At 38.6% G+C, this 25,815-nt stretch overlaps 1 protein-coding gene across 1 annotated transcript in view; it reads left to right on the forward strand.

The window, feature by feature from the left end:
• COL14A1 (collagen, type XIV, alpha 1) overlaps positions 1 to 25,815 on the forward strand; it is a 119,147-nt gene that overhangs the window by 27,300 nt on the left and 66,032 nt on the right. The window contains exons 5-16 of the mRNA XM_009881035.1: positions 2,207 to 2,362; positions 3,075 to 3,194; positions 4,583 to 4,747; positions 5,148 to 5,309; positions 6,736 to 6,887; positions 7,872 to 8,001; positions 14,226 to 14,371; positions 15,709 to 15,838; positions 19,065 to 19,204; positions 20,883 to 21,009; positions 22,094 to 22,233; positions 25,358 to 25,490. Coding sequence (XP_009879337.1) covers positions 2,207 to 2,362; positions 3,075 to 3,194; positions 4,583 to 4,747; positions 5,148 to 5,309; positions 6,736 to 6,887; positions 7,872 to 8,001; positions 14,226 to 14,371; positions 15,709 to 15,838; positions 19,065 to 19,204; positions 20,883 to 21,009; positions 22,094 to 22,233; positions 25,358 to 25,490 — 1,701 coding nt within the window. The remainder of the gene's footprint in view (positions 1 to 2,206; positions 2,363 to 3,074; positions 3,195 to 4,582; positions 4,748 to 5,147; positions 5,310 to 6,735; positions 6,888 to 7,871; positions 8,002 to 14,225; positions 14,372 to 15,708; positions 15,839 to 19,064; positions 19,205 to 20,882; positions 21,010 to 22,093; positions 22,234 to 25,357; positions 25,491 to 25,815) is intronic.

Raw genomic sequence — 25,815 nt, forward strand, 5'->3', positions numbered from 1 at the left:
TCTTACTGGTGCTGAGTAGCGTTCTACTTTGCCAATAGTTTGTTTGAAGCTTAAGGAGCTAATTATGGCCAGTGTGAGAATGGCACAATTGAACTGCATGTTAATGGGAGACAAATACTGCACGTAATGCGGGCTGATTAACAGGAAGTTCATTTGGCAAAGATACTTAAAACATGAATTTTGCCATGACTAGTAAGTTCCTATTAAATCACAAAACATATCCCAGTCCCGCTGAAATCAAGGGGAAGTTTTCCTGTTGACTTCAGTGATAGAAAGATTTGGACCTTGTTTGGATTTATCTTCCAATTTAAGATCATTTTTCTGATGCTTACTAAATGTTCCCAAGTGTTTATACATTAAAATGTGTTGCCAATTCAAATAGCGTTGTCTTGTACTGTGAAAACTAAAATAAAATATTTGTTTTGGCATCTTTGTAAGTGGAATTTTTGTCATGTGTTTAGAACTTATTCTACACTGCTAGCTGCACGTAGGAAATGTTCCATGCTCCTCTAAAAACATTTTTAGTACACGTTTAAGACATTAACTGTAACTTCATGGATTGAATTTCTTGCTCAGTGGATTTACACTACAGAATGAATCTAACTCTTAATTATTACCAATTGTTTGAAGTCCTTCTGCATATCAGATTGTTTTTGCCTGTGAGACTATAATTTTGTCTTTAATGAAAAGATTGTCATTAATAATATGATGTTAAAGTTTTAAGTTGCTAACCATGTGGTTTATTCCCTCTCTGTAACAGGAGAGCTGCTCGTGAGCTAATGCAAGCCCCTTTTTTGATTATTTCTCACTGAATTACTTCTTTTATTTGCTGAGCATCTCTGCTCAAGATCAATTTGTTTCTAGCAATGTACCTAGTGATTCCTGTTCGTACCACCTAAGGTGTTGGTATCCTTTGTCAACTAGTTTATGTAGTGGATCCTGAAAAAAAAGATGATAAGAGCTGGGCTGCAGTTTACTTCACTAATCTGTGTTCAGGGACATCATTTTCAGCCCTAAATGGTTTGTGATGCATGATACCTTTTATACTAACATACTATGCTTTCCTAGCTAGTTCCATCATTATTCTCTAGTCAATCTGGTGGGGAGTTTGCTATGTTAATACTTCAAACACAAGCTCTTTTTCGATATACCTGTGTAACATCACTCATTCGTTCTCCCTCCCTACAATATGAACCCGCTATTTCAGCAGCCTGACTTTTACAGTCACCCAGCCACTTCTGTGGGATGTGGCAATTCTGTCTGAGGTTAGGGAAACCTCTTCCTTTCTCTTACTTCCCTTCCTGTTGTTTTCTTGAACGGAATGTAGCAGTTTTGCTTAGACTTATCAATTTCTGAAGAATCTGTATCCCTAAAAACCTTGTGGCTTATCTTGAAATTTGATCTCTCCCATTTCCTCTGATTTCCCCATTGGTTAGAGACTATTAATGTGCATCTCTGCTAATTCTCATCACATCTTTTCTGTTGCTTTTTTAACGCTCTTTTATTTTTGTGTATTTTTCCATATATGTGTATAACTAAATCTTCACGTGGTGCTAGTTCTCATAGAGATTGTGAATTTGAATCTGAGGTCTTCGCAGTTTACCTTTGCTGTATTGGGTGCCTCTGACTTAGGTTTAATACAGCATATTCAACTGGCCTTTAGTTTTACTCTAGACTCCCGGGGTGAGATTCACTTCTAACTTTAGAAGTCTGCAATGGCAGCTAACAAAAAAATTTCTACAGAGTTGTTGAGATGTATAGAAACACTCGCTTTTCTATGTTGACTATAAAAGGGGTCTTGATAACTGTGTTGGATGTCTGCATCTCTAGGTAGCTCTCCCTGCATTGTCTGCACCTAATCTTAAGTGTCACGAACTGTATACTGTGTATGTATATTCTTGAGAATGAAAATGAACTGCTGGTTTGATTGTAGTATTGTATTTTTAGAAGAAGCATTTCTTTTTTTATGTATATCCCAACAGAAATTTTAAACAGCTTAATGAAAAAAATGAATTTGATAATGGCCAAACTGTTCTATTACTGAATTTAGAACAAATACGTTTAGTGATTTTTGCTTTAGTTCTCACTTTGTCTTTGGAAGAAAGCTTTAAGTATTAAGCCTTGTGGGAGGAGAAAGGTATACATTTATTGAGTTACAATTTTATTGTTGGATTAACAATATTGTTTTAATTTTAATGATTTACAGGGAGCCTGTTTACCTGTAAAACTCCAGCAATTGCAGATATTGTGATACTGGTAGATGGTTCTTGGAGTATTGGCAGATTCAATTTCAGACTTGTTCGACTGTTTCTGGAAAATCTGGTTTCTGCTTTCAATGTGGGATCTGAGAAAACAAGAGTAGGTAAGGTGCCTTATTTTTTCTTAGTATTTCTGTATCAATATAAAAATTTCATTATTTCAGGATAGTAAACAGCTTAATGCTACTTATTTGTGCAAGATTCATCCTCATCTGGAACTAGCGCTTCTATCATAGAAGTAATGCTGCTGGAGTGTTTGCACTGTTAATTCCGCACAGTTTACTGTGATACTCAGCTGAAGTAAACTCTAATGCAATGTCAGTGGAAAAGAAAAAACAGTGGAGACAGTCCTACTGACTTCAGTAAGCATTAGAACAAACCCTTGCAGTTTAATTTTTGCAGGAAGAATGTGGCAATGGATGGCTTTTCTCATGGTTTAAACTGGCTCAAATGTTACATTTCTGTTCTGCTACTTATATTTTAGTCTGATCAAAAGCATATTAAATAACATCTTTCATTTTCAAAAACCAATTTATTGGAATCTTACTAAATTCTGAAAAAGTTGTGTACTCCTCATTTACTTTCCTTAGCACTTGAAAGAAAGGCTTAGAAAATAAATTGAGGAGTTGCTGCTAAGAATAACTTTATACCATTTTTTGGGCATCAAGCAATGCAGTTTTTCTGGTACGGTGGCAAAGCTACTTATGATAAGCTTACTATGGTATGTTGTTGGTAACCAAATACATAAAGTGTAAATACTTGAAAAAAAAAAAATCTTTATTGCCTAATGGCTTACCTTAATTTCTGGTTCTTTAGGTCTTGCACAGTACAGTGGTGATCCTCGAATTGAATGGCATTTGAATGCCTATGGCACAAAAGATGCTGTTTTGGATGCAGTCCGTAATCTACCATATAAGGGAGGGAATACATTAACAGGTACAGTGTATGTTATAGCTTTTGCCTTTTATTAAAAAAAAAATAAATCTGCTGCACAGACTAAGAAGTGTTAGTGCTTATAATGAAGGGTGAAAAGGACAGGGGTTTTGCAGCTTGCTAATGGCTTTATTCAATGTCAGTGAAGTCTTTTCTGAAGTGCTTATCTCACTGGCTTTTCTGGAAATCTTTCTGGTCAGGACAGGGTCTCATAAAACAAAGTGTACGTGAAACCTCTGTGCTGGAAGTAAAATCTTTTACCTGCTAGGAAGAAAATGCAAAATCCATTCATAATGTTCATGCACAGAGCTTTATTCTGGAGAAGGAAAAAACGTTGTTTTAATGTCTGACAACTGGCAATAGTAACTTTTCAAATGATCACCTGGGGCTTTTAGATTTCCATTGACCTTTTAGTAGTTACAGCACTGAAGCCCTAGAAGACACTTAGTGATGGATAAATGGGGGATGCCTGTCAACCTGGGAAAAAATACAGTCTCTGAATACAACTCCAGTATCATCAAAGCAGCAATTAGTAATATTCGTTGTCTTGCCAGGAATAAGGATATATCCAAAGACCCAGACATGGCTTTGACTAAATTGCTGCCTTCCTTTTTTTTTTCCTTTTTTTTTGGCAGGGATGGAAGGGGAGAAAGAATGTGAAAGATTCTCCTTCTTTTCTGCATCAGCTTTTAATTTGGTAGAAGGAGAGATTGCAGTAGGACAAAGGACAGAAGGACTCTAGTATGATTCTAGGAATGAGATTACTGTGAGGTAGCAAGTAGTAAAATATCGTGATTACTTTATATGGGTGTTAGAAGAAAGTGAGTTAGGAACCTTCGCTGTGGGAGACTTAAGAGAGTTTTCAGATAGTATCTCATTGTGACATGTAAGTTTGTCCTGAGGAGTGGTTCTTCTTCCTTCCTTTTAAATAATTATTTAAAGTTATTAAAATCAGATTCTCCCTAAGCTTTATTTAAGCTTTTCTTCAGCTTGTAATTTGGAAAGAACAAACAAATACACAAACAGATTAAAGAAAGATTGTATGTAATATGGGGATTTACTTAAGCTATCCAGAGCATGCACTTTCCATGTAGGTAGAAGGAGAGGGGGACATCCTATGCATTCACAGGAAGATCAATTTAGGTTTCCATAGCCAGTTTAAAAGACATTGATTAATCAAAAGGCTGCTAAAGATTAATGTCACCTTCTCTGTAGTTTAGATTGCTTGTTGGAATTTAATCTTTCAGTAAATAAATTCTTATTTTATACTTTTTCTTCATTAAAGGGTTTCTCAGGATTTTTAAATTGAGTGGAAAGACAAACACTGTGATATTAGCTAAATTAATGGACATTTTCCCTCTTGAAGTCTTTTAAAATGTTTCTTTTTTTAGGTCTTGCATTAACCTACATTTTGGAAAACAGCTTTAAACCTGAAGCAGGTGCAAGACCTGGAGTATCTAAAATTGGTATACTGATTACTGATGGAAAGTCCCAAGATGATGTTATCCCTCCTGCTAAAAACCTACGAGATGCTGGCATTGAGCTGTTTGCCATTGGTGTGTATTCTGCCATATCCATACATTGTGTCCCACTATAGTCTGGTACTTTTGTGTCTGTTGCCCTCTATATTAAGGAATTGTTCTTTTCTGTCTGTATCCGGTAATCATCATTAATTTGAATATTATTTTAATATGTTCTCCAATTCATTGCTGCTATGACTGGAATTTAGCAGTATACATGGATGCTATGTTATTGGGAGACAGCTGAAAAAATGTCAGTTACACTGACAGATGTTAATGTCTTGAAGTAACATCTTAAAGACAGACCAATCTGTCTTTGGTCATTAAAACAAATAGAATTGGATTTTAGTTATTTTTTTATTGATCCTAATGCATACAAGATTCTTTCCTTTTTTTTTGTTGCAAATTCTTTGTTTATTTTTCTTTCCAATGAAAGGTGTAAAGAATGCAGATATAAATGAACTCAAAGAGATTGCCTCTGAACCTGACAGCACACATGTCTACAACGTTGCTGACTTTAACTTCATGCATACCATTGTTGAAGGTCTTACCAGAACGGTGTGCTCACGAGTAGAGGAACAGGAAAAGGAAATCAAAGGTGAATAAGAAAGAAGATCTAATGTAACTTGATATGAACTTAGAGCTACAAATCCTATTCCAAATACCTGCAGTTCTAGGCTGGCTTCTGGCACTTGTCTCATGCTGTATATTCTTTTGCTCACAAGAAAGCACATTGTCAGGGAAGTTATCTTCCTAGGTGTATTCTATTCTTGCTTTGATATCTTTGGTCTTTTGCTCTCCATCTTTGATAGTGGTAAATATTATGGTATTTGGTAGTACCAAAAATACAAAAATATACATTCATTCTGCTGTAACTATTTCCAAGTGGTGGGTAAGGAAAAATTTTTTATAATAGACAGGTTTGGGGATGAATTACTTTAACAGCTGCACATGGAATTGTTACATTTGTGCTGTGATTTCCATCTCCTAACTTACTGTTTTTATTGTCTCGTAAGTTTTCAAAATTTTCAACTGTTAAGATTATTGTATCCCTTCCTGATGAAGGATTTTTTCTCTCTTTCATATTTAATACACACAAAAAAATGTATTTCAGAGCATAAGAAAAGATCTTGAAGAAAATTGTTTGTATATAAAAAAGCCTTCTCTGACTACAATAGTTTTTTGCTTTTTCTGAACAAAAGAATTGGCTATGAAAAAAAGTTGCGCTTTGTCAGAGAAACAGTCCTACCTGAGGAAATTCTTTCTGAAGGGCTTCAGTGGATTTTGTTTGTATTGCTTGATTTGTGATTTTGTAATATCACAGAAGTGCTGAGTGATTTTTCAATAAGATTGTAATATATATCAGTAAGGAAGGCTGTCTTCACACATATTTCTACCTGTGCGATGAAAAAGTGTGTATTAGTAAGGCTTCATACCATCTTTTTCCTCTTTTATTCACTTGGAAACTGGAAGAAAAACAGAATGTTAGCTGTGTCTTGTGGGGAGAGTAAGCAGTCAGTTGGGAAATTGAGAGGAAGAGGATGGAAAAACCATAGAGAGATGAGACATCTTAGTGGAAAGGAATGATTGCCAGAGAAGATGACCATTCACTACATCCCTTCAGTCTGCTGACAGGCAGCATATCAGTTTCCAACCTGCAGAGGAGCACAGGAGATCACAGCTGTATATGTACTTGGATGTTTTTCATGTCTGGGAGGAAAGCAACCTGAAAAAGAAAACCAGAAAAAAAGGGCTTGAAAAAGTGATGGGAGGAAGGACAGTTTTGTATTTTTGTCTCTTTCATATAAAGGTTTATGAAAGACCAGGAAGGCTTAGTCCCAGTCAAAACACGTGTGCAGTACTTATTAGTTCTTTGTTTCCATTTAAAATGACCTAAATAAATGTGGAGTAGCCAATTATTTGATTTTCTGATGAGGAGCAATCTTTGGAGCTTCAGCAAATACAACAAACCAAATAATTATTTTGAAGAGGGAAATTGAAAATTCATGTTGTCTCTAACCTAGGAATGATTGTTGCTTCCCTTGGGGCTCCTTCGGATTTGGTCACGTCTGAGGTAACAGCTAGAGGATTCCGCGTTAGCTGGACCCATGCACCAGGCAAAGTGGAAAAATACAGGGTTGTGTACTATCCCACTCGAGGAGGACAACCGGAAGAGGTAATAGGAGGAAAAGCTTCTAAGAAATTTTCAATACAACAGCAAGAAATAACTAGAAAGAGAATCCCTGAAATTCCCTGTGTGGGCTCTGAAGCCCACTACAGAAAAGAGATAGGGTCACAGTGGATGGTGGTGAAGGTTAGATAGTAGCCAGGCTGCTTTTCTGTCACATCATTTAAAGTAAATGTGCTATAACAATGAGCACTTTTGGGGGTGGGGTGAACTGCCTGCATTTTTGCTTACATATACAGTTACTTGAACCAATTCTATAGACGTCCCCTGCACCATTCTGTTTAGAAGAACAGAAGAGACAGGAGCTGATAGTAAGCCAGATTTCAGTTCTAAGAAAAAATAATTCATAAAAGGAAGATGATACAGGTATATATTTTGGAATGTCTACAACTGGTCATTGAAAATTTGGAGAGAGGTGTTTATTTGAATAGGACTTAGGTATTTTGGAGACAGGAAAAAAATGCAGTAGAACAAGCTTTTGGCTTCAGCTGCCAACTTACAAAATTGAAGGGAAAGGCAGAAGAGCAAAAGGATTTAACTAAGGATATATTTTATTTCTTTTTGTACTAGAAACTTTTTCAGTATGGATATGTATTAATGTCAGTTTGAAGAACTGTGTGTGTACATCTGTAGTACTAAAGGAATATTTATGATGATGTAGTATTTACATTAAAAAGTGCCCAATATACACTCTTAAACTGTAGTCCATACACTTTATTTATCTAAGCAGTTCCTTTGTTCTAAATGGCTACTTATATCAGTTAAACATTTTGATTATGTATATCGTTGCTGTTCTTTTTTCAGACACCTTACTGTACATAAAGGTAGCAAAAGCAAATTTGATTTATGAATTGAACTTTAGTACATTGATTCTTAGATGCCAGTGTAAAAATTGCCTGAAAGAGGGGTTGATTTGATGCTAATATAGGTAGTTTGCTTTATGCATATTCAGTTGAATTGTCTTTTAAACAGGTTGTAGTAGATGGAAGCTTATCAACAGCAGTTCTGAGGAACCTGATGTCTTTGACTGAATACCAGATAGCTGTATTTGCCATATACTCAAATGCTGCTAGTGAGGGCCTCCGTGGAACTGAAACTACACGTAAGTATCCTTATCGTGTTCGGTATGGATTTGACTGCATTTAATCATACTGTGTAAGCATTAGTCTTTGTGAAAAAGAAATGCAGGAGGAAATCTGTTTCAATTTAGCTTCTTTTTAGTGCTTTTGCCTTAAATTAATTTCTGTTTGAATTAATTCTGGACTAAATTCCTAAGTCCAAATGCTCTGTGGTTATTTAAACACTGAGAAAGGTTTTATCGCTGGGCTGAACTTTGAAGTCGATTGTATTGAACCCTAAATTAGAACATTCCTATGCTTTGGGTGTGGAGCCAAGCTTTATAAATTATGTTTGTGGCTGAAGATGATCTCATGAGGGGGAGGATTAGATGGGACTAGAAATACCTGCATGTGATTCCCACCAGTGCCAAAGATTTCAAGGTAACTTCTGTAAGTTCCTTTCTTAACAATTCAGTTATTTTCTGTCTGTAAAATGGTGACTTGGGATATTGTTAGAACAAATACATTTACAGTTTTGGGTTCTATAATGAAAGCTATGCTAGTACCTGAGATAATGTGCTGCTATTGATCATAAGTTTTATGCATTTGTATACAAAATACGGTTACTTTTTTAGTAAATATAACAGATATTAGGAATGGAAGTAAAGAGTAACTTTTTAGGTCAAACTAGGAGCCAGGAAATCAGTATGTGATATATCAGTAGCTGATATCTGCTGGAAGAACAACACAGCAAGGCTCAAGCGATCTGGAAGATTTCTACAGTGCTTTGACAACAGCTTCCTGACACAAATGACTGAGGAACCAGCAAGAGAAGGTGCTGTGCTGTAGCTGATACTTAAAAACAAGGAAGAACTGATGGGGGGTTTTAAAGTCACAGGTAGCCTTGGCTGTAGTGACCATGAGATGGTGGAATTCAGGAGGAGGGAGGAGTGCAAAAAGCAGGACCACAACTCTGGATTTCAGGATAGCAGTCTTTAGTTTCTTCAGAGATGTGCTTGGAAGAATCCCAAGAGATATGGCCCTGAAGAGCAGAGGGATCCAGAAGAGCAGCTTGATACCCAAAGACCACATCCCACAAGCTCAAGAAAGGTCCATACTGACAAGTAGAAAATCAAGCAAAGGTGACAGGAGGCTGACACGGTTAAGCAAGGAACTACTAACAGAACTCAGACATAAAAAGGAAGCATATAAGAGATAGAAGAAGCAGCAGATGGCCCAGGAGAAGTATAGAGTTGCTGGCTGGTCTTGCAGCGGTAAGTTTAGGAAAGCCAAGGCTAACCTGGAACTGAATCTGGCAAGGTATATGAAGAGCAACAAGAATGGACTCTACAAGTGCATAAACAGTAAAAGGAAGACTGAAGAAAACACGGGCCCACTCCTGAATGGGACAGGGGACCTGGTGACAAATGAAGTGGAAAACACTGAGGTACTTAGTACCTTCTTTGGCCCAGCCTTTACTGGTTAAAATGGCCTTCAGAAATCCCAGGCTGCTGAGATCAGTGGGAAAGTCTGGAGAAAGGAAGACTTACCCTCATTTGAGGAGCACTAGTATGGGAAGCACTTAAGCAAACTGGGCACACAAAAGTCTGTGGAAGACGATGGGCTGCACCTGTGAGTGCTGAAGGCCTATGTCATTGTGAGGACAGTCTCGATTATTCTTGATAGGTCATGGTGACTGGGAGAAGTTTCTGAACACTGGAAGAAAGCAAATGTCAATCCTTTGTGAAGCAGGATCTGAGGAACTACAGGCTGGTTCATTGTCACCTCAATCCCTGAGAAGGTGATGGAGCAACTAATCCTTGAAACCCTTTCACAAACACACAAAGGATGAGGAGGTGATTGGAATTATTCAGCGTGGATATATGAAGGGGAAAATATGTTTGACATTGTGCAGCTCAACAATGTGAAGTGCAAAGTCCTGCCCCTGGGGAGGAATAACGCCATGAGTCAGTACATGTTGGGGTGTGACCATCTGGAGGGCAGCTCTGCAGAGAAGGACCTGGGGGTCTTGGTAAACAAGCAGCTGACTGTGAACCAGCAATGCACTCTTGTCACAAAGAAGGCCAGAAACCTCCTGGATTGCATTGCCAGCAGGTTGAGGGAGGTGATTCTTGCCCTCTGCTTAGCACTGATGAGGCCACATCTGGATGCTTGGTCCTGTGCTGGGCTCCCAGGCACAAGATAAGACATGGACTTACTGGAGTAAGTCCAGTGAAAGGCTGCAAAGATGATTAAGGAATTGGAGCATCTTTCATAGCTGAGACAGCTATGGCTGTTCCGTCTGGAGGAGAGAAGGCTCAGGATGATCTTATCAATGTGTAAAAATCACTGATGGAGGGAATGAGGAAGAAGAAGCCAGACTCTTCTCAGTGGTGGCCACTGACAGGACAAGAGTTAATGGGCACAAATTAAAAAAACATGAAATTAAATCTGAACAGAAGAAGACATGATTTTATTGTGATGGTGGTCAAACATGGGAGTAGGTTGTCCAGAGAGGTGGTGGAATCTGCATCTCTGGGGATACTTAAAACCCAACTGGACACAGTTCTGAGCAACTTGCTCTGGCTGACCCTGACTGAACAGGGAAGTTGGTCAGACTAGATGATCTCAAGAAGTGCCTTTCATCCTTAGTAGTTCTTTGATTCTGTGTCAGTGCTAGTCTTCCTGATCTGAAAATAAATTAGGATCATACAAAATTATTTGAGACTTCTATTTTAGTCTCGGTCTCCCAAAATATCATCTTCAGCCATGTTGTACCCCGTAACGTGGTGTTAGGACCTGTTTAATTTATTGAGGCAGAGAGAACAGTCACATACTGAGCCAACAGGATTGTTTTGTATTGCACCTGGTATTCCTTTGAAGTCACCTAGTCAAGTTCTGACGGAGCCCAGCCCTGCTGGCTTTCTGAGATCCGATCAGATCACACCCCAAGGTCATGCAGCATCAAGCATTTTATACAGCTGTCTTTGATAGTGTGTTGGAAGTAATAGTCTGACATGTGCAAATATTAATCACTGCACATGATAAAATACCTGCAGTTTGAAAGTATTTTTTACTATCCTAATGGAGAACTACAGAAAATTGTAGTTTACATTCCTGCCTTGTGTGAGATACTGACATATTGGGGCCGGTTCTCTTTATCAACAACTTGGACAAGGGGATCGAGTGCACCTTCAGTAAGTTTGCAGACAACACCAGGTTAGGTGGGAGTGTCAACCTGCTTGAGGGTAGGAACGCTTACAGAGAGATCTGGACAGGCTGCATTAATGGGCTGAGGCCAATTGTAGGAGGTTCCACAAGGCCAAGTACCGGGTCCTGCACTTGGGTCACAACAAGCCCATGCAGCCCTATAGGCATGAGGAAGAGTGGCTGGAAAGCTGCCTGGTGGAAAAGGACCTGGGGGTGCTGCTTGACAGCTGGTTGAATATGAGGCAGCAGTGTGCCCAGGTGGTCAACAGCATCCTGACTTGTATCAGAAATAGTGTGGCCAGCAGGACTAGGGAAGGCATTGTCCCCCTGTACTCCGCACTGGTGAGGCCCCACCTCGAGTACTGTGTTCAGTTTTGGGCCCCTCACTACAAGAAAGACATTGAGGTGCTGGAGCGTGTCCAGAGAAGGGCAATGAAGCTGGTGAAGGGTCTAGAGGACAATTCTTATGAGGAGCGGCTGAGGGAACTGAGGTTGTTTAGCCTGGAGAAAAGGAGGCTGAGGGGAGACTTTATCTCCTTACAACTACCTGAAAGGAGGGTGTAGTGAGGTGGGGGTTGGTCTCTTCTCCCAAGTAACAAGTGACAGGACAAGAGGAAATGGCCTCAGGTTGCACCAGGGGAGGCTTAGATTCAATATTAGGAAAAATTTCTTCACAGAAAGGGTTGTTAATAAGCATTGGAACAGGCTGGCCAGGGAAGCGGTGGAATCGCCATCCCTGGAGGTATTTAAAAGACATATAGATATGGTGCTTAGGGACATGGTTTAGTGGTGGACTTGGCAGTGTTAGGTTGATGGTTGGACTAGTTGATCTTAAAGGTCCCTTCCAACCTAGGGAATTTTATGATTCTGTGATTCTATGATTCTGTAGTAAAATAGCCACCAATCACATTTGTTCATGTAGAACATTGAAAATACCTTACAGGTATGTGAAATCTAAATAGACACATTCAATATACATGACGTACAGATAATTGAAATGTTTCTGATTTAATAGTCACTTCTAACTTGAAATAAATTTGAAATGCATTCACATTTTAATTTGCTGCAAATATATTTTTACTAGGTTTAGTTTATTCCAGCGAGTTTTTAGTAGGTTTAATTTTTGCCTATGTTACCAGAGTATTAGGGTACTTTGATAACTGTCCAGGATGCAAATCAGCATTATTTACTGCATATTTGTATTTGAGATTCTGAGCTCTTCAGCTGAAAATTCCAGTAGAAAACACCACTTGTTTAGTCTCCAATCACCTCTTCATTAATTATTATTTATATTGCCAGAGTATCTAGGAGTTCCTGTTGAGAGTTAAAATATGAGTCATAACTTAGAGTTAGAGGATACTTTTTTTGTAGATTTTTAGAATCAAAATGCGTAAAAGGACAAGTGATGGATACTCTCTTTGTGATCCTGGGACAGTTTGAATAGGAATGAGACAACGTGTTAGAAAGTGCCTTCAGAATGTCTCAACATGTACTTTCTTTCTGTAGGTATCAGAAGTCTGATTGGAGCTCTGAGGGAGGAGATGGAAATACATTTGAAAATGTTTCTGTAGTTTCTCCCTAGAATTAGAGGAATTGTGGGTATTCATGGGAATATAAGTCAAAACATCAACAAGGGTTTAAAGAGGATGGAGGTAGTCAGTGAAGATAGGTAGGTAACCTGGAAGTGGAAACCTAAAGAGAGGCCTGGGTTGAAGTTTTGCCCATGTTTACAGGCCTGAACAAGAGACTGAGTGGATGGCCTCAGTGAACAAGAAAGGACTGGGCTGGCATGTTTTGTATGTGGGAAGTTAAAACCTCTTTTAGAGCTTGTTGAAGGTAATGTGCTAGATATACCACTCCTTGGAGATGTCAGCTAGACAGGCTGCAATTTTTGTTTGGATAAGGAGATTAGAGAAGCTCTGAATTATCAATATTGTAATTAGAATTGGTTGCGGAATCTGTGTTTGCAGATCAGATTCTTCATAAACATGCAAAGCAGAGCTTTTTAGAGGCTTAACATCTAGCCTATTACAGTCTCTCTGAGTTCCTAATAGGAAAAGTTTGATATCAATTACCAATTGCCTTCTGTTTTTTTCAGACCCTTTGAGTCATTTTAGGGACTATTCTCAAGCGTAGAAGTTCCAAAGGAGCAGCCAGAGTTCCATTATATCTCTCCAGTGACTGGATATTTTGGTGGGATCCATCAATGATGTAACAGCAGTGGAGAGACCTTGGAATGTTATTCTGTGAGAGGAAGAAAGTGAGGACAATCAGAGAAGTGCAAAATACTACTTGAAAGAGTTACAGAAATGCAAAGACATATTCAGGAATGCAGATTAGTGCTATGTTCTGGTAACAGTGCCTTAAATTCACCAGTAAACCTCCTAATAACATTTGAATTTTATTCAGCCTGCTTAGTTGTACTCACCAGGTTAGCATTCACCATGATTTGCAGTGGATGATGTTACCCACATTTGCATAATCCCACTGACATAGGCCTGGGAACCAGTTTGGACAGTCCAGGCCTTAAACACACAACAGTTTGTAGTCAAAATATTTTGATGTGCGCAGCCTGCTCATTCAGGTTTCCTCCAGGATGTTCTACCTCATGGCTGTCTCTCCCAGGCTCTGGTTTGGAAACTATTGCCAGAAGGAGCCACCTCTGGGGACTGCTGCTTCTTCCTCAGAGCAACCATGCCCATTCTTTGACAGCGAGTGGGGAGAAGGAAGGGTGAGGTCTGAACAGAGTGGTTTGGTGCTCAAAGAATGGAAATCCTCCCACGTGAAATGTTCAAAGCCATTTAGGACAAAGAGCTGAAATGCTTTGTAGGGGGTAAATCTGCCCTGGAATTACAATTGCTTAGGTCATCATTTCCTTGTTTCTCTAATTCTGCGTTCTTTTTTGTACTGATCAGCTCTTAGCTGTGGCACACAGACAGCATTTCCATGCCTGTAGACAGCTATATTCCTTTGTGTTTCCTGGGGCAAAATAAACTTTGAAAAATAGCTGGTTGTTCAAGTGAGACAACTGAAGTGTCTGTTTCTTGTTCTACTGTAGTTGCCTTGCCAATGGCATCGGATCTGCAATTGTATGATGTGTCACAGAGCAGCATGAGAGCGAAGTGGAATGGAGTAGCGGGTGCCACAGGTTACATGATCCTATATGCTCCCCTCACAGAAGGATTGGCAGCAGATGAGAAGGAGGTGATATATTGAGCTTTCATTTGAATAGCAATTATTTAAAAAAGAAATCTAAAGAAGAAACAACTAGTACACAGCCTTTAACTTACCACTTGATCAGCAAACACTTTGGATTTTTTTTCCAGGACTGCCTTAAGTACTGTATGTGTTACAGACTATGAATAAAGTGCAAGTACCAGTTGATTAATTTTACATGTCACTGCCATAAAAAAGCAACAATTTCAGCTGAATTAAAGTGACTCTTTTGAAATGATAAGTGAGATGATATTGTATCATCATATAAAACTAACACTCAGAGGAAGGAAAAAAATGAAGTAAAAATAAGTTATTTACTAAACGTGTTATCAGAAGAATATGAAGTTTAGCCTTTGTTCTCATCGGGACCTTTAAAGTAAATAAAATTTGCAAATGTGACACTTACTGGTTTTCTTTTAGTTCTGCTCAACTTTATTTTTAAATTTAAAAATAATGCCTTCCATCAAAAGTGATTTTTAGAGAGTATTTTTAGAAGGAAAAAAAGGTGGGACAAGGTAAAGTCCAGTCTTCTGTCACTCAAATATATTCAAGCCAGTAGACTTTCTAAGGTTGCTAGCATAGTTCCAATGGAACTTGTGGTCTGGGATTTAAAAGTTTTTATGCTCAAGTTTCTGTATGTATAATTAAGATTATGTACAGCATCTCTGTTCAAGCAAGAACACTAAAAAGCATGCAGGGGCATGCAAACTTGTGGAGAGTATAGGAAGCTACTGAAAGCTCGCATAGACTTGTGCTCTATGCTAAATGAGCGGCTCTGAGCACATAATTCACTTAAAAATGGGGCCTCCCTGAAAATTAGCTGATTCAGGAGGACTGAGCCTTACCCCGAAGAAAGACTGTTTTTCAGTAAATAAGTCAGTCCGTATTAATGTGGCTCTCGGTAAAGAGGTGGAGGAGGAAAATGATACACACCTTAAGTAACAACAAATCTGAACGTTAGTGTGCACAGAAATCCATTCCTCCCATGAAATTTCAGTCCTGTGACCAAAGATGAAAGAAGATGTAGCTGGGAATGAAAAGGTCTTAGTAGTTGCATGTTCTAGAGAGGACTATTGTGTCATTGCTAATGTGACTAATTACTTTTAAAGTCCTCTTACCTGTATGTTGGCTTTTTGACAATTTTATTCTTTTGATTATTGTGCAAAATACCAAAATCTTGGGCCAAGTGCCACAGGCGCAGTATCAGACAAATGCTCAGCAGAGCATTTGATCACATATTAAATTTCAAGTGTCTAAATAGTATTCTTTCCCATTGTGAGCTAATTCGGAAATAATATGTCCTTTTTTATTCCTGGTGTTTTTAGATAAAAATTGGGGAAGCCTCAACAGATCTTGAACTGGATGGTCTATTGCCAAATACAGAATATACAGTCACGGTTTATGCCATGTTTGGAGAAGAAGCTAGTGATCCCCTTACAGGACAAGAAACTACATGTAGGTAGCACATATCTATATTCACTTTGGTGTTAATAAAACTTCAGAACTGTCTTTGCAAATATTGGAACAGACATCTGATTTAAAAATCTGATTTGAATAATCCATAGGGCAAAGTCTTAACTGTACTGAAGTTTCTCAGTGCGAATACTTAATTTACAGAGGCTGAGGAGGTGAGTTTCTGCAAAACTGTTTGGTTTTGGAATAGGGTTGTGAACTCTTCTGTCTTGTTGGTAGTGGTGCTATGGATATCCCTGTTGATCTTAGTGGAACTACTGACAGTTTCCTGAACTTGCTGAAGGTGAATGAAGGTCACCACGTAGAGCTAAATTTAGACTGCTCTGTTCAGCCAGAGAACTAGGTGTATGGGTGAGCTTGCTCAGATGCAGAAGTTCATTCCTCTGGTTCAGTAGTAGTACAGACAGAAAAAGAAGCAAAGAGAGGGTTTCTGTCCAACCCCTGCTGCCTAACATCTGGTAAACGAAGGGTTGGAAAGCGCCTGTGCACTCATGATAGATGGTGTGTTTTTAATAAGCAGCAAGAGTTTTGCTAGCTAAATTCTATCCTCTGCTAACTGTATACAGCACTGTATGTCAGCCCTCTAAATAGCCTCAGCATTTGGAAGACAAAGGAATTGAAAATAAGTGATTGTGCTGCTGGGATATTTCTGGGACTGTATTCAGTGACATCTCTATTGCTCCCAGCAGCGGAGTGATTGCTTCCTCTTGTGTTGTGGCCCTGGCATGAGTAAGACAGTGTGAAAGTGACTTACATTTAATAGGTGAGAGAAGTTCAGGCATGCAAGTGCTAAGAAAAAGAAGGGCCAGAGCAATTGCTTGTAAGGTCAGCAACTAATGGTGGAAAAAGCTCTAGGAATGCTGTTTGAACTGGCTCATCTTTGAGAGGACAGTTGTAGACAGACAAGCGCCAATAGCGAACTACTGCAACCAGGTATGGTTGAGGACTTGAAATGAGTGTAAAAGATTCTTAGCACTTGGAGAATCAAATCTTTGGCTCCTTGTCCCTCTGTCTCTTTTTCCCTTTCTTTGTCTCTGTCATGGTTTAACCGCAGCCAGCAACTAGCAAGAAAGTGAACTCCATCCCATCTGAAACCATGACAGTATCTCACTCCTCTTTTTTTTTTTTCCCCTCCCCTCTTGCTTTTGGTCAATATCTGCCCAATATCTGGTTTTCATTTATTCTAAACAGTAGTTTATGTAGTTTATGACCGTGCCAGCCTGAATTCACTTCATGTCGTGATCTTGGAGGCTGCACAGCTCTAAACCTTGCTAATACACTGGATGGAAGATCACATGCAAATTCCAGATACATTGGCACAAGCTGAGGATTCGTGACCACAGTGTTTCGTCACAGAAGCTAGTAACCTGTGTTAGTTAGCCCATCATCACTGCTGTTACCAGACCAGAATAAAAAAAAAAAGCCTAACTACCCTGCAACCTTCATTTATTTTTAGGGTGACTCAGTGCAGGCAACTCTAACTGGTCTTTACCACTGTAGTATGAAAGAAGATTGATTCTAACCTTCCATGTGCAGCTTTTCAAATAAGTAAGGTCTCTTCTAACAGGCTTTGATTGATCAGGCAGTGGGGCAATCTGGGAGCGAAGAAAGCTCTTGGCGAACACACCTGTCCCACGTGGTCAGTGTTCAATGGTAACGTCTTCCCCGTCTGGATTCAGATTTAAGCTACATTTTCATTTCTTTCAGTGTGACTATTTCTGGCTTCCAACCAATGAATAGGCTACCTAGTATTTTCTTCTTGGAGCGCATATCTGCCTGGAGAGTGATCTGCCTAATTTGCAGTAGTATTACATGTAGTATCGGATATTCTGTGTTTAGTAAATAATATTATTCTACCCACTGTATCATCTCAGTTGCTGTAGTGAAGCCTTTCTCTGTGCCAAACAGAGGCATGATTAGCAAGCTTATTCTTGGGTGGAGTTTCTTTTTGGGGCGAGGATTTATCTGCAACTCACTGTAAATATCGCATAACTCTGGCAGCAGGACTGCCTCTCTGGTTGAGAGCAACGTCGTCAGGAGGTTGGTTCCAAAAGGAAAAAGCTGAGACTGAAGCATTTTGTGGTATGGCCTGGATGGTGAAATGAAGTGCATTCCACAACTGACAGAAAGTGGAAAGGAAAGCCAGCACGTGATACTCCCTTTTCTAGACTCTGAGGAATATATTGAATGCCAGAAAGTGTGGCAAACCCATCTAATACAATTTCAATGTGTTCCCGTCTTCTCTTTCCTTATAGCCAAGTTGACTTGACTGTTCCTAAGCTGTTTAGGCGTTTGCTTGCAGATTCTGAGTCAATATGTGGCCTGAATAAAGATCCCACATAATATATGGGGGGTTTATCTTTTGCTTTTTCCCATGTGCTCTTGTGTGAGAGGAAAAAGCTTCTGAAGTGCTGATATTTATGTGTCCATATGGATTGTTGAGGAGTGTGCGTGTGAAGGCAGAATGGATAGAGAAGGGTTTCACAATTAAGAAGAAATTAGCAAATATTGGGCTAATACAGAACCTACTGCTGAGAGTAAAACAGCACAAGTTGCTTTCTCTGGTGTGAAAGAAAAGTGGCTGCAATCTGAGACTCTATCTTGCATGACCTCATTTTCCTTCAGCTCATGACAGTCAAGGAATATATAGTATATAAATATGGCTTTAGCTGGAGTTGCTGTTCGGAAACAGCTTCTTTGTATAATAAAAGAGGAAAGGTTAAGCAGAGGTAAAAAAATTTCAGCGTCTTTGGAGATGATCTGAGCTAGTTATGTCAGGGACTCTAAGGATTCAGAAAGGTGTTTTTGCCAAAATACTACTGTCATGAAATATTTTTGCTGGGAAACTCATGGAAAACAAATGCATATAGGATAAAGATCGAGTTGAATTTAATTTACACAAATTTATTGCAAGTATTGTGTAGGTTAGATCTAGCTATGATACCTGCTATGAACAATAATGTAATTCCTTTCTTTTTCAGTACTAATGAGATGTGCTTAGCAAGACTGAAAGTTCTGTTTCAGCAAAAAGCTAAACCATTTTCCCTGGCTTTAAATACTTGTATAGCTCCATTGATGTAACTTTTAATATAAATGTTGGTGATACAAATTTTTGAATGCAAAATGTGTTGTTTATTTTCAAGACATGAAAAATTTCACAGCTAAAACCTGGAATCACTTTTATGGTTTTTTCTCCTTCCTTTACAAGTGCCTCTAAGTCCACCAGCAAACTTGAAATTCTCTGATGTTGGACACAGTAGTGCTAAGCTAACATGGGATCCTGCTTCCAAAAATGTAAATGGCTATCGCATCATGTACGTTAAAACAGATGGAACAGAAACCAATGAGGTAAATTACTAGCTCCTCCCTTCCCTTAACCAATCTCAGACCTCCCCAAACTTCTGTAATTATTAAGGATAACTTTTACAAACAAAAGCTACTTTGCAAGCTGTAATAAAAGATTTGCTAAAGAAGTCTGAAAGTGCCAATAAGGGTTTGCTTGGTATTGGTTATACATTTGGAGTGGATCATGTGTGGGGGACAGTACTCTGAACTTCTTACATACCAGAACAGTCATTGCTGGCGCACATAAACTGAAGGAAACTACTCAAGTGAACAATGGTTTGTAGGTGCAGGATCTTGACTAAATGTATGGTATGGAAATGTTTATTATTCATTCAGTCCAGATAACAAGTCTTTCAATATATCATATATCATGGACTCAAGCTCATTCAGAAAGACTGTCTGAAGGCTTTGCCACATTTTCTTAACATTTATTGCTTTAATTGTATATTGAAAACTCACTTCCTAGAAACAGGATTTGGTTTGAACAGAATGGTAAGGTGATACCAGCACGTTCTAAATTACTCTTGCATTTGATAATTTACTTATGCAAAATCTAGTTATGCCTTATTACTAAAGGTGCTTCATAATAGTTTTTAGCAGTGTGAGTTCTGTGATAGAATGAAAAGATGGGATGAAATTATATTAATATAGAACCTGAAAACATACAGAAAATGTTTAAAAAAAATAATTGCAGTAAGTGGGTCCAATTATTAAAACAGGCCAGATCCCTTATGAAATAAGTTGTCATGGATAACTTAGCCATCCAAAAAGTCTTTAATAGTAGTTATGTGTAATTAATTTTCTTCTGGAACTTATCTGGCCTTTTATCCATAAAAGGTGACATATTTTTATTAAACCTGAAAAAACTGTTCCTAAGTTCAGACGAGAGCATACCTGTGCAATATTTTGTGTCTTTTCTTTCTGCTAGGTCCCTTAAAATTTAAATTAGAAATCACTTGGCCTCTTCCTGTTGATTACCCTTAATATAGGTAATACATCTGGCTGTACTCATCACAATGGTATTTGAACATCTCAGGCTTGTGCTAATATACTTTATAGTGTGAGTGAATGCTTAGTAGGTTTTTATCTACCTCTTAACTTTTCCTTTTATGTCTGTTCAAAGAGCAGGTGGCACTTCTGTGTTTGCTTTGCATTGGTAGCATTTCCCCTGTGGGGCTGAGCTAAGGAATAGTTGGACTGAGAAACTGTCAGTTTATACAGCTTTGAGTTTTATATCCCCGGCAAAGTCACATTAACGGCAGCCTGGATAGAGACCAGATGAAACTGTCATCTCTTCTTTTGACAAATGTTAAACGTAACAGTTTATGCAATGATTACCCATGATAAGGGACTAGATTCAATGGCCCAAAAAGTTCCTTCCCCTTCTAGGTTCCTGAACACGCAGTGCCGATATGTTAGCTACTGAATTAAGCTTACTGAGGCTGAATGCTCCTTTTCCCTAGTTTGTCATAAACAAAATTTTCCTTTTCTCTAGTTCGTCTATGCTAATTGATTTTTTGTCAGCTTTTATGGTCCGAAATTAATACTTGTTCATAGTTTTCACAGAATTTCTTTACTAATTACATGACGTTCTCTTTCTGTATCATTACCCAGCAGAATTTCAGACACTGATAATGTAAAGCGTACAATCAATATCTATTGTAAATTATGCTTTCTCTAGGTGGAAGTTGGTCGTGTTTCAACCCATACTCTAAAAAGTCTGACATCCCTTACAGAGTATACTGTTGCTATTTTCTCCCTGTATGATGAAGGACAATCTGAACCACTTACTGGCAGCTTTACCACAAGTAAGTATTGCCAAACTTTTGAAGGCTTTCCAAGAAGAATTTTTTACTCTCATACTTTACTGGAAAGTAAGACCAGTAACAGCAAGTGTCTCTGGCTGTGAATTCAGATATATGGAATGCTTTCTGTTATTTTCATTGGAGTTTTCGGCTTCTTTGCTCCCTTACTGTGGGGCCATTTGCATCTTTACTTATGGGAGTAATCTCTTGACATCATGGAAACATTTGTGTGGATGAAGTTTATTTCTTAAGTCTTTCCACAATCAGCCATTTTAAAGCATCTTTTATTGCAATTAGGTAGTAAAGCGTTTGTCTCCCCAGTTTTTCTGAAGCATCATTCAATGTGATGGCATTTGTCTGTCCAACTGAAGTGTGATGAGTTTTAAATCATACATTTAACCAGTGAACTATCTAGGCAATTAAGGATAGAACCTTATATACATACAGAGAAACCGGAACACAGAAGGAGAAAACAATACATTTAAGGCTCCTGTAGTCTTTTTAGCACAGTTACAGTTTCTGTAGCTGTAGTTCTGCAAGATGTGTATCAAACAAATGGCTGATGACACTTAGCAATGCTTTCAAACAACAATGGGAAGAGAAGGACTTGGAGGGATGAAAGAGAACCATGAGTTGGAAGAAGGAGAACATACGTGTAAGCAACAGGAGGTTTATACCTAGATGCAAACTGCAAATGGAAATGCACACAGAGTCTCTGGAAAGGGCGAAGATTGGGAGTTTGCTTTGAGGAACAGGAAAAGAAAAGTGCATGGTGCACAGAGCTCTGCGCAAAGGAGAGAGAGTGAAGATTTTATGGAGCTCCTTCAGTGGAGACAGGACAAGGAAGCTTATCCAGTTAGAGTAAATAAAGAGCATGTACTGTGCATGTTCCCATCCCCCCGCTACAAAAACACTTCCCTAAGTACAAATAAATGCACAAAGAATCTCTAGTGCCTTTGTTATCTACGTCCCGTGTTATACTCTTTGTAACAAGCTGCAAGTAAAATGGTACGTGCTTGATGTTGCCATCTATGCAAGTCTTGGAGAATAATTTACTATCATTTTTCTTTTGCATATTATTTTGCAGAAAGAGTTCCAGCTCCCCAGCATTTGGAAATTGATGAAGCATCGACAGACAGTTTTAGGGTCAGCTGGAAGCCCACCTCCTCAGATATTGCTTTTTACAGATTGGCATGGATTCCTTTGGATGGGGGAGATTCTGAAGAGGTGAGTTGTCTTGGCTTTCGGAGGGTGTGAAATGGAAGAGAGAATTCCATTCTGAGGATGCCTATGCTGCAACTTTTGCCAATTACATATGGCCAATTGGCTTACAGAAAAATCTACCCCACTGCAAAGCTCTCTAAACCAAAATCAAACCAATATTCCAGTTTCTTTTTGAAGAGAAGGTGAGGAAAGAAGAGATGTTTTGTGAATAATCAGTATAATCTGTAATGTGCCAACTGCCACAGAACTAGCATTGCTGCTTGATGCTACTTCAGTTTTCAGAGGTTCATGTTCTTCACGTTGCTGTGAAGATGATGACAGTAGCTGAGCCAGAGCAGCGATATCCTCACATGAGGTTCCATGTTTGTCTAATGTGCTGGCCACAGTAAAATTGCCTGTGAAGCCTTAGTTATGTAGTGTCACAAAGGGAAAAGTTTACACGTAGTTAATTTATTAGATTGTTCCTTTATTCCTCTTTATGGTTCTCTCTCTTTTTCCCCCTCATGCTGTATATTTTGCTCTAGGCCTTTTTGTGTCTGCTCCATAGTGGCATTTTCATCAGTCTGAATTTTTAAATGACTTTTCGTCCCTTTAGCTTTTACTGGTTTATTCTCTTTTTTCCAAGCAAAAAAAGACGGACGCTTTCTCTCCCTTTCCCAAATTTTCATCTTTTGTAATCTGTCTCATTTCCTCTTTCCCTTTCTTTCTTTACTTGTTCCTTTGGCTTCTTTTGTACTTCTCAGTTTTTAATGACTCTCAAACATCTTGTTCTCTTGGCATCAGCATTGTGAAAAGGGGCCTCATCTGCACACTGTTAATCTGGGTACACAACTTGGTGGGGAAGATGACATTTCCCACCTGGCCCTAGGTTTCACACATCATTTTGTCATTCATTAGGGCAGAAAGCAGTCATTCCTGCTTAGGTTATGTGGCATTTTCTCTGTAAATTTAGCTTAGCCTGATTCTTTCCTCCCTTTCACCTGGCAAAAGGTAGTCACGCAAGAAAGAAAGAAATTACAGGAGTGAGCAGGAAAAAGGAGGGGTTGGCAGATGAGGGAGTGGACACAGGTCATCTCCTAGCATTTTCTCCTGCAATAGATGAACTGATTAGTCTCTGTTTAAGTTCCAGTGAGTAGCTGTCAGTGAATCCCTTTAAGCCATGTGCATTTTTAAGTGAAATTTATGATATCTGTGTTTGAGTGTGAGAATAAATGATCAAGAAATATTTGAACTGTTAAGGTTCCACTTGTTCATTGTATTCACTAAGAACTGCTGGAGGCCCTGATATTTTAGTACGTTGAAATATTAAAAATACCCGAGCTGCTTTCTTGTTCTCCTTGCATGACCTCTCTAATGGGGTCAGGCCTAGGATAGCACAATACCTCCAGGCTGTTGCCTCTTTAAGCTTCTTTCCCAGCTAAGTGATCAGTCATGCAGAGAAATGACATGCACTCCCTCTGTCTTTCTCCCAAGACCCAACTTGCCAATTAGCTGAGTGGGGTCAGGGGGTGGTGGTGAGAATTACACCCCTCTCGGCTTACTTCACCCCCACTGCTCGTGGGTGAGGAGTATTTAGTGGGGCGTTAGCACTAAAGGCCCAGGATAAATTTTAGACTGACCTTTTATTTCTATGTTACAGTAGAGAATGCATGCTGTTATATTCCTGTGCTTGTTACTATTCTTGCTTCTGTTATTTGTCCTCTCCGCTTGAAAGTTCAGCGCTTTGTGTTCTTTTTTTTTTTGTGGTCTTCTTTGTGGGCTAAATTAGCAGGGAGTGGAGGGTGATGGAAGTTAGGCTTCAGAAAGTATGCCAAAGTATGTGTAAGATAGTAACTATGTATAGATATTTTATAATGATTTGATCTATGACTAGAGGCTCCGGGGAATTAGAAAGGAAGGTATTACTTATACCTACTTAGTATACAGCTACATTCACGCAAAGCTTGTTTTGAAAATTTTCCCAAGAAAAGCTGTGCCAGAAAGTGTGCAGCATGGGATGCCCAATTCATTATTTGATAGTTGTGGAAGGCATGGCCCCAACTAATTTCTTTCTGCTTTTGTTTTCTGTATCTGAGTTCAGAAGGTCTGTGATTGTTTTATGGGTCCCTCTTCCCCAGGACCAACTCAGGAAATCTCCTGTGGCAATTAAAAGAATAAAGTGTGATTCACTGTTTCTGCTAGCTGCTGTAGCAAATTTTATGCAGCATATGTCTGTTGTTTGATTTCCATTATAAGTCTTACTTTGATTCCGTGTATACAGTGGCCAATTTATAAAGTTGCCAGTGTTATTCTAGGGAAAGGTTGTTCTGTTGTAGTATTTTAGTAAAAACTATTCCCAAAACCAGTCAGCCCATTTCACCAGAATTACTGCTCAGGCTCCTGATGTTGTGCTTTACAGTCCCTTTAGCTCCAACTCCTGCCCATCTGTTGATCCCTTCCAACAAAATAAACGAAACGCACAAAAATCTGCAGTGAAGCCTTCTGCTTACAGTTAACATTGCACATGTGAATCTTCTGCTGCTGTCATAGGTAGAAATGAGGGAAATTACTATTTAAAACATCACACCATATAGGAAACGTCTGATCGGCACATCTCCCCTAATCCCCAAGTCTGCAGCAAATGTTCTTTCAAGTCGCATTCAGTTGTTGGGAACCATAACTCAGATTATAATTCTGGTATAGTAACAGAATTTTATAAGGCTGTGGAGATGCTGAATACATTTGTCATAACAGTGCTTGAATGGTAGAAATATGAATGCAAGTTAATCTACCCTGTTATGTTGCTTTCATTGATGAATATTTTGAATTTTAGTGATTTTCAAATGAAATGCATATGGTCAGCTTTAGCAATTAATTAGTTGTGAGTGAAAGTGTAAGACTACACATTAGAATAATCAAGACACCCACAAAATAATAAATAATTTGCAAGTATTCTTAAAAGTGCTTTTTCCAGATGTACTCTGTGATACTTCTTATTTCAACATAGCTAATAAATTTGTTGGGCAGATTTGAGTGTAGATTTCATTTATTTTAAAGGAGAATCCATGTTTCTTCTTTCATTTCAGTTAATTCATATAAATTAATCAAATGCAGAACTGATTTTCTTTAATCTTCCTGTGTTACTTAGGTTGTCATAAATGGAGACACAGACAGTCATGTTATTGAGGGTTTGTTGCCCAACACAGAATATGAAGTTTCTTTGCTGGCAGTTTTTGATGATGAAACTGAGAGTGAAGTTGTTGCTATTCTTGGAGCTACATGTAAGACAAACTCTTGATTGTAATTTTTAGAGATGTATAAGGGATTTAAATTTAATGCATATGTCTTGCACTTAAAATATAGTGCATCTTTGAGTAGCTGTGATATTGAAGAATGTGGTAGTTTAGCACCAGGGCTTTGCTGACTGTATTTTTTATTTTCTTATTTAATACTATGTGGTAGATGGCACTGAATCAAAATGATGGTTTGGCTCCCTATCTGAGCTGTGGTATTAATAGCCTTTGGATCTGGGTAGATACTCTTTCATCCTACATTTCAATATTTAGTTTTTGACCAAGGGTGCTTATGAGAAGATATATTATAATG

Source organism: Charadrius vociferus, unplaced genomic scaffold (genome assembly GCF_000708025.1).
Source record: "Charadrius vociferus isolate BGI_N301 unplaced genomic scaffold, ASM70802v2 scaffold2, whole genome shotgun sequence".
Taxonomy (NCBI): Eukaryota; Metazoa; Chordata; class Aves; order Charadriiformes; family Charadriidae; genus Charadrius; species Charadrius vociferus.